Here is a 15,179-nt window from a genome sequence, read left to right on the forward strand (position 1 = left end):
CTTGAGCCCCGCTTCTGGCTAAGCAGCGCTCCCCCTGTGAAATTGCACTGACCACCAGGGTGCAGCTCCTGCATTGAGCATCTGCCCCCTGGTGGTCAGTGTGTGTCATAGTGACTGGTCATTCCACCATTGGGTCAATTTGCATATTAGCCTTTTATTATATAGGACTAGTGGCCTGATGCATGAAATTTGTGCACATTAAAAGGGAATTAATTAGAGGAAATATTTTAATATTGCTCTTTGCCCTTTCTTTATAATAGAAGTGTCAGCGATGAAAGAAAATTAATAAAATGTATATGAAAATAATATATCACGCAAGACCCAGACCCGGCCGGCCCCACCCCTGTCAACTCCGCCGAGCGGGGGACACAGCCTCACGTCCCCCAGCCTCGCTGTACACACAACCCCGCCCGCCTGTGCCTGCCGCACACTCAGCCTCCTGCTTGATCAGTTATAGTGTGAGGGCGTCATGGCCATTTGCATATTAGCCTTTTATTATATAGGATTATCTAGTAACAATTTTAATTTATTCAGCCAATCTCATTTGTGGCCATCCATGTTATTGCCAGTTTTTTCTTAGAGCTGTAACTTTCTGTAGACCTTTGATTATATCTCCAGGATAAAGTGTAAGAACTAGAATTGATTGGTCATAGGCTATATACATTTTTAAGGCTTTTGGTTGCAATGCCAAATTTTTCTCTAATAGTCATACCTATTTTTACCCAAGACCAGAAGCATAAAAAGGTCTTAGATTTCCCTAGTTCTCCTCTTGAATTCTCAACCCACAGATTTAATGAAAGTTAAGCTTTTCAAATTGTTTTCTTTTTCGCCATCATCTCCCATGAGTTGGTGAGCTGTTCTTGATTATTTTTATACTGTTAAATGTTTGAGTAGATACTTTTGCCATCTGCCACCCCAAAATATAATGTTGCCGTTATTTATGTGTAAATGTTATTTTTTAAATGCCCTTTGTAACTGTGTTAATTTTATTTTACTTCCACCTGAACCTTAAGAGTTATCATTACTAATTGCTGTTCACTATCTTACCCCATCCCCTACCCGTCATGTACAGGTGATTTTGGGAGCCGGTCAGCTCTTTCAGGCTCAGCAAGACTTACTCCATCGAACAGCTCCCCTACTCTTATCTTATCGCCTCATTAAGTGGGGATGTCAATGCTTGGCAACTGATGTTCCAGTTGACACACTGTAAGTTTAATTATTTTTTCACTAGCTTACAAGAAGGAATTTGTAAATATTGTGCTATTATGTATTTTGCCTTTAAAATTCAGAGAGCTTTTAATTTTTTTTTTTTTTTAATGATTTGAGAGAGAGAAACATCTATTTGTTCCACTTATTTATGCATTCATTGGTTGCTTCTTGTATGTGCCTGACCTGGGATTAAACTTGCAACCCTTTGGTGCACTGGACAATGCTCTAACCAACTGAGCCAACCAGCCAGGACCAAGGAGCTTTTAGATGCTTCATTTTCTAAAAGTTGAAGGCGACTTACAAGAATGAAAATAGCCCTAGCTGGTTTGGCTCAATGGATAGCACATCAACCCTTGGACTGAAGGGTCCTGTGTTTGATTCCAGTCAAGGGCGCATACCTTGATTGCAGGCTCGATCCCTGGCCCTGGTTGGGGCACATGCAAGAGGCAACCAATTGATGTGTGTGTGTCTCACATCAATGTTTCTCTCTCCCTCCCCCTCTCTCTCTCCCCTTTCCCCCACCCTTCCACTTTTTAAAAAAAATCAATGGAAAAATATCCTTGAATGAGAATTAACAACAAAAAATATGTATTTTCTATGTATGTATGTATGTATGTATATAATGTAAAGATAAATTTTGTTGAAGGCAAAATAATAAGAGGTCAGAGAGGAAGTTAGGCCACACACAGAAACATTGTGCTAATTCTTTTTTTTTTTTTAATACATTTTATTGATTTTTTACAGATAGGAAGGGAGAGGGATAGAGAGTTAGAAACATTGATGAGAGAGAAACATTGATCAGCTGCCTCCTGCACACTCCCCACTGGGGATGTGCCCGCAACCAAGGTACATGCCCTTGACCGGAATCGAACCCGGGACCCTTGAGCCCGCAGGCTGATGCTCTATCCACTGAACCAAACCAGTTAGGGCTGTGCAAATTCTTAAAGGCAGGCTGAGAGTCTTTATAACCCCAAGAAAAAAGAAAATCCAACAATTACAAGATTCACATTTTCTGTAAGATAAACCACCCGTTTTCTCTGGCAAAGGAAGGCTTTTCATGACATGGAGGTCTTGGAGACATTCCTTCCGTGGCGTCTCATTGCAGAATCACTGAGTGGTGTCATGGGCAAGTGTCTAAACTGTGACGTGTTTTCCAGATATTTTCATGCTTTCTTTCAATGGAGCTTTCAGGTGCCGTTTGCTAATTACATTGACAGCATTCTGGATAGGACAACTTGTGGAAGTTGTATTTGACTTAGAGGAACTAAGCTGTTTTCCCCCTTTCTTCACAGGGAGTCTAACCTCCAACACTTGTCAGTGCTGGAACTGACTGACTCCAGTGCTTCAGTGGCGAATAAGTTTGGTAAGGACGGGGCGGATACGCATTGGATTTTACGTTTAGCATTTAAAGTGGTCTTTGCCACCTTTGCTTTAGCAAATTTGACAATGCTCTGCTTTCACTTTGAGAGGGGGTACACAAGCTGAATCTTCTCGTTGTGGCAAGGGGTCTTTGGAAACCATAGTCCCAGGTCAGGCATAAAATACATGGATAGACATACTGCTGCTTTCTCATTGATATTGATATTCCAGTGATTAACTCAAAATCATTTTTTTTTTTACATTTACTAAGTTCATAGTAGCTTTGAAAATTTGTCTTAATTAGTAAATATTCAAAAGGAGCCCCTCTCATGCTTGAGAACTGTTCTGGAGAATTTATTTTGTGTGTTTTTTTGAATATTGGAACTGTATTTATGATAAACATTCTAGGGAAGACACTTAGGTTTAGCGAGACCAGTGAAAAAAAATGACTACAATGTTAAATGGCTTTTTTATTGCATTTGTATAGTACTTCACAGTTTACAAATTGCTTTTATTTATATTGCCATTGATAATATCAATGTTGCATTTTATATTTTGAAATAAGTGTTCTTTGTTATAGGCATAAAATTAATTGATAGACTCTCTTCATTAAAAATTGATATTATATCACGAGTTGCTCATTGTCATTACTTTTTCTTTTTAAGTTTCTAGCCCTCAGTCACTTGTGGAATTATTCTTCCAAGAAGTTGCAAGAAAACATATTACATCTCATCTCTTCTCTCAACCAAAGGCACCGCTTAGCCAGACTGGGTTGAATTGGCCTGAGATGATTACTGCAATTACTAGTTATTTATTGCAGCTCTTGTATCCTTTTATTTAAAAACTAGAAGCCCAGCACATGAAATCACGTGGCCCTGCGCGTTCTGCCCACCCACCTGCAGGTGCCTTGCTGTGCTCACAGCCCCGCCCACCTGCGCTGGTCATTGGTCATTATGGCGTTAGGGCCCTGGGCTTTTTATATATATAGATCAGTTGAAAGGTTTCTTCTATCTAAATAGTCTAAGGCTCTTGTTCTGTCTATGTAATGAAGATTTTATTTATATATAAATGTGTATTTTTTAATCCTTGCCTGAAGATATATTTTTATTGATTCTAGAGAGAGTGGCAGGGAGGGAAAGAGAGAGAGCGAGATCAACATTGATGTGAGAGACAAACATTGATCAGTTGCCTCCTGTACACACCTGGTCTGTGGATCATATCTCTAGTCTAGGTAAGTGCCCTGACTAGGAATCAAACCCTAAACCATTTTGTTGTACAGGATGATGCTCCAACTAACAACCACCTTGTTGGGGCTGTAATGAAGATTTTTAATGAGGTTGGGTGCTTATTCCCCCAACAAGAGATGATAATACTTTCAGATATGATCCCAATTTTTATTTTATTTTGGTTTTCTTTTTGCTCAGGAGTTAAGCCAGATTTTATTGGTATGAACAAATTTCACGCGTAGATCTCTTGTAGCATTATACATTCACTTATCAGATATTTGTTGAATGGCTCTATATGCCACGCACTATATTAGGTGCTTGTGCAATTTATCAGCTAGAATTAGAAATGATCATACAAGGTTGAAATACATTCTTTAGCACATAAATAATTGAGTTCGGTGACAAGGTTCCTTGTATATAACCTTTTCATTATATTTGTCTAATATTAAAGTTACATGGTTATGTGGAAAGAACATGTGCTCTGCTAACCTCTCTTTACCTTCTTTTTTAAAAATTAAGCCATTTTGTGGAGTCTGATTGCCCAGTGTGTATGTTTAAGTTTGTCCAAAAAAGAAAAAAATTTCCTTAACCAATAACTTAGATGGCCTAGCAATCCCAGTTGCCTCTTTCTAGAATGTTTGATGGGAAATTGTCAGTATGTACAATTGCAAGTGAGTACTATTGAATATTTCAGATTTAATTATTCTTCTAAAGAATGGGATTTCTGGAACATTTTTCTTTGTAAATGTTACCTGCATTTTAATTGGGCTGATAATAAGAATCATAATAATTTATACTCCATTGCACCAAAACATACTCCGGATTTTCTCTTCTTGCCTCTTTCACAGTATCATTTCTAACATAAGTTTTTCTAGAATCCTTTTTTTTAAAATTCTCTGTATTAGGTAAAACAAACATACCATTATCTTCATATAAATCCTTTACTGGCATCTAGTCATTGAACCAGTAAATACCAAAAGTTGGAAAATCGCTAAAATTTAGGAAGATGTATGTGTTTGTGTTATTGGAGTTCTATTTGCTTTCTTAAAGTATCTAATAGCCTAACCCAAGAATCGGTTCACCGAATTAGGTTCTACTCTCCAGAGATATCAGAAAATATATGTGTTGATTGACCACATCTTCTCTCCCTCTGTGAAGAACTTGGAAATGAGTATTTATTTTCTTAATCAGAAAGCACCTTTTATGCCTTTAAGGATTATATTCATCTGCTACATCCCTGGTGTCAAGTCAATGTTGGTTCCTGTCGATTTATGCTGGGAAGGTGTTACCTGGTTACAGGAGAGGGACAGAAGGTAAAACTGCATTTTAAGTGATGAACAAGCTTTAGTGCAAGGAGGACACTTCGTTTCCATCTAGCTAGGTTGGAGGAAGTGGGAGGCATAGAGTCAGTGAGGGGCATTGTATACCTGTGGAGGATGTTCAGCCTCAGGTACTTTGCAGATTAGTTAGGACACAAGAAAATATGAATAAGGAAACAGTGCAACCTTCCTGCCCGTGCAGGTGTTTTTAGGGATGCATTTTGATAAATAATGCATTTCTCAATTACATTGTTTTCATTATATCTTTTTTTTTTTAATGCAGCTGCTTTTCCCAGTATGGTAGTTTACATTTCTATTTTTCCCCCTGACATCGTACTATCTAAATTTTCAAACATACAAAAAAGTTTAAAGACTTTTATAATAAACAGTCATATACATACCACTCAAATTCTACAGATGTTAACATGTTGCTCAGTTGCTTTATTATATATTTACCAATTATCTTACTTAAAGCTTACTTTTTAATAGTGCTTAAAGAAGTGAGATACAAGGTATTAAATAATTCATTAGATAGAGTTTAGAATGGCAGAAATTATGAATGTAGTCAGTAGTCTTAAATAATTTTGTTTCTTTTTTGGCTTTGTTTAGCAAATGAGTACCTAGAATTGGAACAATTCATTGTAAGTCACTTTGTATTCTTTTCCTTCTCCAGGCTCTGGAATGTTTCTGTCAGGCAGCATCTGAAGTGGGCAAAGAGGAATTCTTAGATCGCTTGATCCGGTCTGAGGATGGGGAGATTGTTTCCAATCCCAGGCTACAGTATTATGATAAGGTATTTTATGTCATGGTTTTGCTCTTTTTTTTTACTATCCTGTGTAGAAATTTATTTGAAATACATTACCTTGTTATTTTGGGAGAAAAATAAGATAAAAATGTAATCATTCCCTAAATTTCTAAGTAAAGAGAATATGAGTTTGCTGAGAGAAATTGAAGAAACATTTTTAATTAAATTTGATAAATGTTTTTAACTTAAATATCATCTTATTAGCTCAGTCATCATTAAAACTTTTATTACTTAACATTAGTTTGGCTGATAACTCAGAGAATTAACTTGCAATGCTATATTTAACTTTAGCTTACGATTTGGCCCCTGAGTTTTTTCCTACCACTTTCCTCTGGTCACTCAACTGTAATGATAGTGGCCTTCTTACTGTTCATGCAAGCTGAGCACATACTCTGGTCCTTTCAGAGCTTTTCTGCCTGCCATTGCCTTAGCCTGAAATGCTTTCCACCAGGTAGTCAACTTTCTCATGCCCTCATTGCATTCAGGCGTCTGCTCATTGTCACCTCCCTGCCTATCTATGTAGAATAACCCTTGCGGTCCTGTGTGCTTGCTCCCTCTCCCTTATATGCACACGTGCAGACAGGCACCGAGGGGAGTCTCCTGGCCCTGCTTTATAACATTTAACTGTGCTTGATGCTGTATTTTAGATAACCTGTGTGTTATTACCTATTTTCTTAATGTGTTTTTAGTTATTTTAGAGGAAAGGTGAGGAAGAGAGAAACATCGATCAGCTGCCTTCTGCACACCCCCTACTGGGGATCTAGCCTGTACCCCAGGCATGTGCTCTAACCAGGAATTGAACCAGCGACCTCTCGGTGCATGGGACAATGCCCAACCAACTGAACAACACTGGCCAGGGCTCTTTTGTTTTTTTTATAAGGCCATGGTGTTTATTTATTAGGCTTTAAATTTATCTATGGCCCAAACAGTTAGTATGAGAAGTTAGTAGTGAAGTTGTATTTGTTCCTTCATTCAGCAAATACTTACTGAGAGCCTACTCTATACTAAACACTGAGGATAGACCTGTGAACAAAAAAGACCAATAGAAAGTTTTACAACAAGCCTATTATTTAACAGTAGAATCTAAAGGAAAATCTCAAATATTGACCAAATAATCCTCATTTTTCTCAGCACCTTTGATTTAATTTTTATATTACCCAGTTATCTAATGGATTTAAAATCATATATCAATTTGAAATGCATATTAACTTTAATACAAGCTTCTATTCCTCCTCAGGTTTTGCGCCTACTAGATGTTGTTGGTTTGCCTGAACTCGTTATTCAGTTGGCTACATCAGCAGTAACTGAAGCAGGTGATGACTGGAAGAGTCAGGTAAGAACTGACTATAGTCTAGTTATTTCTCTTGAGATTTGTCATGAATGTGATGTTTTGATTTCTATTACTCTTTTTTCCCCTGTATCTGATATTTAGGCTACTTTAAGAACATGCATTTTCAAACATCATTTGGATTTGGGTCACAATAGCCAAGCATATGAAGCCTTAACCCAAATTCCCGATTCCAGCAGGTATCAATCTTGATCTTTTTGAAGAAGGTGATTTACCAAACATATTTAACCCACGAAAACAGTTTACCCTTGTCTGCCTTTCTTTCCTTCTAGGCAGTTAGATTGTTTACGGCAGCTGGTGGTGGTTCTTTGTGAACGCTCACAGCTACAGGATCTTGTAGAGTTTCCCTATGTGAATCTGCATAACGAGGTAATTTAGGTACCCACTGATGACTAATGGCAACTGTGTTGGCTGTCATGATTACTAACTTTGATGTCTGATTGCTTCCCCTTCCTTAGGTTGTGGGAATAATTGAATCACGTGCCAGAGCTGTGGACCTCATGACTCATAATTACTATGAGCTTCTCTATGCCTTTCACATCTATCGCCACAATTACCGAAAGGGTAAGCACTTGAAGCAGGCAGTCTTTGTCGGAGGCAACCTTACCAGTTTAATCACATTTTACAAATATATTATGTTTGACTTACGTAATTTTTACCTTATTCTTAATATTGGATAAGTGGTCTCCATGAGCATTTGGGGAAATTATGTTTAAGGACAAAATTAGCTTCACCTTCTTGAGGATTACCTGTTAGCCTTAAACGCCTCCAATCCTGAGGCATTTCCAGTAAGATGACCTTCTATGTGAATCTTCTGATTTTAAACAAAATTTTCCTTAAAGTCACCTTGAATTCTTGTGGCTGGTTTTGAGTTCCTGTGCCATTTTGCATGGGCCTTCTCTCTTTCCTTACTTATTTTTGCTGATCCTTTTGAGAGTAAGTTGTAGACATTATGACTCAGTGGATGAATACTTCAGGTACATCTCCTAAGGAACATTTTCTTACATAACCTCAATGCAATTATTGAATTAAGGAAATGTAACAAATTAATTTTGTGAATTAAATCTAAATGTGGTATTATCATCTGATGTGCTGCTCATATTTAATTGTGCCAGTTGTCACTGATTTTCTTGAATAACACACTCCTTCCATTCTATAGCTGTCCTCCTCCCAACCTAGGACCACATATTGTATTGCCGTATCATACCTCTTCTCCTTTAATCTGAAGCACTTCTTTTAACCTTACTTTGCCCTTGGATGACATTGATGTTTTGAAGAGTTTAGGCCAGTCGTTGTTGTAGAGTACATCTTAATTTATGTTTGTATGATGACTGAGGAAGTCTTTACCGGAACAGCTAAAATGAGATAAGCATTATGGTTCCCCTTTTGAACATCTCACATTTTTATACCATTTTCACTCAGAATTTTTCATTATATTTTTTGCTGATTTTCATTGGAAAGAATGAATGGAAGTAATTTGTAAACATTTTCTTAATATTCCTAATGCCAAAACATGTTTGCATATTCTTTATTTTCTTGAATCATACAGAAAGGGAAATTATGGTTAAAGATCTCCCATTGTTTGCTTTCACTATAGCAACATCCCTTACATCAATCTGATTAAGACCAGTTTAACTGGATAAATGTTCGTGTCTTTCTGGAGCAAGACCTGAACATCTGTTGTTCTAACAAAATGTCTCACATATTGCAGGCACTCAAAAATATTTGTTGGGAAGAAAAATAGTTTCATTCAAAAACTGAATGCTGTTTGGTTTCTGGAGTTGCATGCTCTCAGGAAAATAGTCAATATCTTCTTCAACCTTGTAAAGTATTATTAAAAAAATAAGTATGTCTTAAACAGACCATCCAAACATTACTTGATCTCAGAATCCTGGGTTGAGAGAGGTGACGGTTTGGCTGAGACTTGCTCTCTAAGCTAGTCTTCTGTCTTGTCTGGGAATGTAGTATCTAAAAGTAAAAAACATTTTACATGATGGGAGGGTGGGGTGGTAATTGTGGTATGTATACGTAACATAAAATTCAGTGGTGTTAAGTACATTCACATGTTTAAGGACAAAATTATTATGTTTAAGGACAAATATTATGTTTAAGGACAAAATTAGCTTCACCTTCTATAACCTTCTATATATACTTATGAGAGCTATTTATTTTTAACCAATCTCCAAAACTCATCTTGCAAAACAGAAACTCTATACTCATTAAACAATTTCCCATTGATTTTTTAATTGTGTTAAAACATAAGTTGTAATTTATTACTTGAAATAACTAACATGCTACTTTTCTAAATAAGAGTTAATTAGCATTAATAAATAATTTTTTATTGTGTTAAAATACCATTTACCAATTTAAAGTGTACAGCTCAGTAGTGTTACATACATTCACATTGTTGTGCAACCAATCCCCCAAACTTCTTTCATCTTCCAAAACTAAAACTTTCTATCCATTAAACAACTCCCCATTGCCCTCTTCCCCTTGGTAACTACGACTATTCTTCTTTCTGTGTCTATAAATTTGCCACTGGAATCATACATTATTTTTTAAAATATTTTTTAATTGATATCAGAGAGAGAGAATCATTGATCAGCTGCCTCCTGCACACCCCACGCTGGGGATCAAGCCCACAATCCAGGCATGTACCCTGACCAGGAATCAAACCATGATCTCTTGGTTCATAGGTTGATGCTTGACCACTGAGCAACACTGGCAGGGCTCATACAGTATTTTTCTTTTTGTGACAGACTTATTTCACTTAGTGTATATAATGTCTTCAAGGTTCATCCATGGGGTAGCATGTCAGATTTCATTCTTCTTTAAGATTGAATAATATTCCATTATATGCATGTATCACATTTTATTTATTCCTCAATGGACACTTCGATTGCTTCCATCTTTGTCTGTTGTGCATACTGCTGCTATGAATAAGGGTGTACAATATCTCTCCCAAGACCCTATTTTCTTTTTTTAAAATATATTTTATTGATTTTTTACAGAGGAAGGGAGAGGGATAGAGAGTTAGAAACATCGACGAGTGAGAAACATTGATCAGCTGCCTCCTACATACCCCCTACTGGGGATGTGCCCGCAACCAAGGTACATGCCCTTGACCGGAATCGAACCTGGGACCCTTGAGTCCGCAGGCCGACGCTCTATCCACTGAGCCAAACCGGTTAGGGCAGGGATGGGCAAACTTTTTGACTCGAGGGCCACAATGGGTTCTTAAACTGGACCGGAGGGCCGGAACAAAAGCATGGATGGAGTGTTTGTGTGAACTAATATAAATTCAAAGTAAACATCATTATATAAAAGGGTACGGTCTTTTTTTTTTTTTTTTTTTTTTTTTTTTTTAGTTTTATTCATTTCAAACGGGCCGGATCCGGCCCGTGGGCCATAGTTTGCCCACGGCTGGTTTAGGGCAAGACCCTACTTTCAGTTTGGGGGAGTATATACCCAAAAGTGGAATTGCTGGATCATAAGGTAATCTTTTTAGGAACTGCCATACAGTTTTAGGTTAAACTCAATTTTGTTTTAAATTTTAATATTTGATAAGTAAAGCAAATTCTATCTCTAAAGAGATACTTTTGAAATTCTAATGTCTAATTTATTATTGTCTCATAGCTGGCACAGTGATGTTTGAGTATGGAATGCGTCTTGGCAGAGAGGTTCGAACTCTCCGGGGACTTGAGAAGCAAGGCAACTGTTATTTGGCTGCAATTAATTGTTTACGACTTATTCGTCCAGAATACGCATGGATTGTGCAACCAGCTTCTGGTGCAGTGGTATGAAAACTTTTCATCCTGGAATTCATTTTCACTTATCTGGTTCTTTTAGAACTATGACCTCATTTAAAATTTCTTCTGTGATATTTGTGAACTTAATTTATTTTTTCAGCAATTCAGTTGTTATATATTACTATACCTTCAGTTCCCAAGTTCAGAATCACTGTAGGAAGAAGCATTACAAAGCACTTTTGGAGTCAGACCTGACTAACTAAAAGCAAATTAATCTTGCATAAAACCTATATATATAAAAGCCCAGTGACCTAACGGTGGAACTACCAGAACGACTGGTCAACCAATCGCTATGACGTGCACTGACCACCATGGGCAGACGTCCAATGCAGGAGCTGCCCCCTCGTAGTCAGTGCGCTCCCACAGTGGGAGTGCCACTCGGCTGACCGGGATGAGCGGTGCTCCCACAGCAGGCTGATCCCCACAGGCCATGCCCCCACCAGTGCAGAAGCGATAATGATGTTTATGTCTACATTATAGAATTGTTAGGGCATTAGAACTGTGACAGTGCCTGGCCTGCAAAAAGTGCTCAATAAATATTTCATTTGTTTTTATTCATTCCATCTACAATTACTGTTTTAAAGGATGTCGATGTATACTTTGACTTTTTTCTGTCATGCTGATGTCATATATGCCCAGCTACTTCTATTGTATAGTTCCTACATTTAGTAGGTTGCTTCCCAGAGTTCTCCATGGAGAATATAACTGCAACCATGGAAAGTCAAGTGGCTTATACGGAAATCAAATCCATGTCCTTGTAACAAGTCCAAATCCAATAATATGTTAGAGCTAAGTAAGCCAACCTGGCAAACACCACATTTCTTTGTATGATAGTTATAGTACCTTTATAAGAGAAGCAGTGCTAGTTGAATAATTTATGTTGAGAGAATTTAAGCAGGGAGAGTTCTGGATTCAAATTAAAATAGTAATTTTTCAGTTAAATAAATTTGTCTTTTCAGTATGATCGCCCTGGTGCATCCCCTAAGAGGAATCATGATGGAGAGTGCACTGCTGCCCCAAGTGAGTCAGGGGTCTCACTGATACTTTGCTGGACAGTAATTAATTACATTGTTGTGTTATAGTAGTAATTTTTAGATTTATATATGTTTTAATATACTTCTACTGAAGTATATATAGTTATCGTAATATACTATGTATTACATATGTCTAGTAGTTATATTATAGAGTTCCTTTTTATTGTATTTTTATTATTTTGTATTTTTGTCGTTAATCCTCACCTGAGGACATTTTTCCATTGATTTTTAGAGTGGAATGGAGAGGGAGAAAGAGAGAGAAAAACATGTTATTTTAATCTGCTAAAAGTTGGTTGGTGGCCCTTTCAAAACTTGGTATGGCTGTATGAGACATGAAAATGCTTTGAAAGTATGTTTTGTTGCTTGTTGTATTTAAATCAGCTTCATAGCAAGCTTTTATTTTATCAGGCTCCTTTATACTTCCATGGAGGCATGATACCTTGCTCAGAAGCCTGGGCTCTAGAGTGGGACACCTGGTTTCAATTCTGCCTCTCATTTTGGGCATGTTCCTTTCTTACTGATAGAGATAGTATTTTACAGTTATAAGGTTTAAATGAAATTATATGTAGAATACCTTGTAAACACCTCCTCACTGCAGTACTGCTTTGATTTGACTCAGCTGTTGCTTTATTTTTTAAGTTAGCCTTTATGGAGCCTCCCATTTTCTCCCTTTGGAAATTAAATGGAAAGTTATTTAATATTTAGTGGAAATTGACAGGTTGGGTTAGTCTCATAGGTACTTCCTTTGTACTTTGAGAATTGAAATTGTTTGTCTTTGGCTGATAGCGAATCGGCAGATTGAAATCCTGGACCTGGAAGACCTGGAGAAAGAGTGCTCCTTGGCTCGAGTGCGCCTCGCCCTGGCTCACCATGAGCCGTCAGCAGTTGCTGTTGCAGGTAGGGGTGCATTAGTCTGTCGGTACCAACAGCACATTTGAGGGCCAGGTAGTGGACTTGGCATGCTAGATGGCTATAAAGCTTTCCGTTGTTATTCTGGATACTTGTCAACAGTTTGGGGGCTCATTTGCATATACCTCTGGTTGCACTGAGTGGTGCTTTTCCATTTCCATAGGAAGCTCATCAGCAGAGGAGATGGTCACTCTCTTGGTTCAAGCTGGCCTTTTCGACACTGCCATATCACTGTGTCAGACATTTAAGCTTCCCTTAACGCCAGTCTTTGAGGGCCTTGCTTTCAAGTATGTATGACACTGTCTTTTCGTAGTTTTCATTGTCCTAATGCACAGTGCTGTTGCTTAGTGTGAAGCAGGGGTCACACAAGCCAGTTTCCTATAACCCAGTGTTTTGTTTAGTTCACACAAAGGTTGTTTAATTTCTTTTAGTCAATTGTGATTTTTTTAGATTGAGTTATAGCTTCTCTTGAGAAGATCTGACATTCCTGGACCTCATTCCTACAGTACAGTAGATAACCTGGATTAAGAATAGTGGTATCGCCCTAGCTGGTTTGGCTCAGTGGATAGTGTGTCGGCCTGAGGACTGAAGGGTTCCAGGTTCAATTCCAGTGAAGCGCACCAAAAAAAAAAAAAGAATGGTTGTGTCCATTTTAGCCAATGTATGATCTTTTCAGTCCTTTAGGACATCTGGTCCCTGGAAGCATTCTTAAAAAGTACTCCTTATTGAAGCTACCTTATACCTACATATTGGTCAAGTACTTTGTGAATTGGAAATATCAACTTCCAGAATTTTTCAACATCAATTTTCTCTTGAAAGTAAATAATCTCTTAACATTTATTGATGGCCTTGTGGGTCATTCAGTTTTTTGGCTATGAGGAGGGAAAAGAGCCAGTACCCCAGTAGTGAATTCAGAATAGACTAGAGCTAAAATTGTTGTCTTATCTCTAGTTTTAGTAACAAAGTAAGGTGGTGCTTCTCAGCAAATTGGTTTATTGTGTGTGGAACCATTTTCATTGCAGATGCATCAAATTGCAGTTTGGAGGAGAGGCAGCACAAGCAGAAGCCTGGGCCTGGCTAGCAGCCAATCAGCTCTCTTCAGTTATCACCACAAAGGAGTCCAGGTACAGCCCTAGTATTCCTCCGACCGTGCGATGGCTCACCCTCCAGGTACTTCCCTAGGACAGCCAATTAGTGTCTGCCTGACTATCTCCGTTTCTCAGAGTGCTTCTCTGACAACTCTAATTTTCAAAACTTTCCTTCCTTGAAATGCATTTACAGTCTGTATCATGTAGCATAGCACTTTAGAGTTGTAGCATTTTACAGTTTGGAAGTCTCTTAACCCCTAAGTTAGCACACCAGAATCACTATTAAAATGTAGATTACGAGACCTAGTCATTGTGGCTCAGTTAGTTGAGCATTGTCCCATGCACAGAAAGGTTGCCAGCTAGTTCAATTCCCGGTCAGGGCACAGACCCAGGTTGCAGATTTGATCCCTGGTCGGGGTGCATACAGGAAGCAACCAATCGATATTTCTCTTTCTCTCCCATCCTCTCTCTCTTAAAAAAAAGTAAAATACAGATTATGAGATAACTAGGGGCCCGGTGCACGAAATTCGTGCACTGGGTGTGTGTGGGGGGGAGTGTCCCTCAGCCCAGCCTGCCCCCTCTCACATACTGGGAGCCCTCAGGCGTTGACCCCCATCACCCTCCAATCGCAGGATCGGCCCCTTGCCCAGGCCAAACGCTCTGGCTGAGGCGTCCGGCCCGGGCAGCGGGGACCCACAGCTGCAGCGGCCCCACGATCGTGGGCTTCACTTTAGGCCCAGGCAAGGGACCCCTAGCTCCTGGGACTGCCAGCTTCGACCGTGCCCAGCTCCCATCACTGGCTCCACCCCTACTTCCTGCTATTACTGGCCAGGGCGGAAAAGGCGCCTGATTCTCCGATCATGGCTGGGGGGCAGGGCAAAGGCGGCCCCAGGGCCACCTTTGCCCTGCCCCCCAGCTCTTAGCTCCCCCCTGGGTTTCCAATCACTGTCAGTGGCAGGGGGCTTCTTCCTGCTTTCCCTTTCGCCTCCCTGCATTGTGCCTACATATGCAAATTAACCGCCATCCTGTTGGCAGTTAACTGCCAATCTTAGTTGGCAGTTAATTTGCATATA

General features: G+C 38.9%; 1 protein-coding gene across 1 annotated transcript in view; it reads left to right on the forward strand.

Annotated features, from left to right (window-relative positions):
• The window catches only part of NUP160 (nucleoporin 160), a 38,276-nt gene that overhangs the window by 17,701 nt on the left and 5,396 nt on the right, over window positions 1–15,179 (forward strand). The window contains exons 18-32 of the mRNA XM_059709373.1: window positions 1,073–1,206; window positions 2,502–2,572; window positions 3,234–3,393; window positions 4,396–4,465; window positions 5,009–5,107; window positions 5,787–5,906; window positions 7,156–7,251; window positions 7,351–7,445; window positions 7,539–7,635; window positions 7,725–7,830; window positions 10,903–11,063; window positions 12,035–12,095; window positions 12,896–13,006; window positions 13,182–13,305; window positions 14,041–14,142. Coding sequence (XP_059565356.1) covers window positions 1,073–1,206; window positions 2,502–2,572; window positions 3,234–3,393; window positions 4,396–4,465; window positions 5,009–5,107; window positions 5,787–5,906; window positions 7,156–7,251; window positions 7,351–7,445; window positions 7,539–7,635; window positions 7,725–7,830; window positions 10,903–11,063; window positions 12,035–12,095; window positions 12,896–13,006; window positions 13,182–13,305; window positions 14,041–14,142 — 1,607 coding nt within the window. The remainder of the gene's footprint in view (window positions 1–1,072; window positions 1,207–2,501; window positions 2,573–3,233; window positions 3,394–4,395; window positions 4,466–5,008; window positions 5,108–5,786; window positions 5,907–7,155; window positions 7,252–7,350; window positions 7,446–7,538; window positions 7,636–7,724; window positions 7,831–10,902; window positions 11,064–12,034; window positions 12,096–12,895; window positions 13,007–13,181; window positions 13,306–14,040; window positions 14,143–15,179) is intronic.

Source organism: Myotis daubentonii, chromosome 9 (genome assembly GCF_963259705.1).
Source record: "Myotis daubentonii chromosome 9, mMyoDau2.1, whole genome shotgun sequence".
NCBI classification, from domain to species: domain Eukaryota; kingdom Metazoa; phylum Chordata; class Mammalia; order Chiroptera; family Vespertilionidae; genus Myotis; species Myotis daubentonii.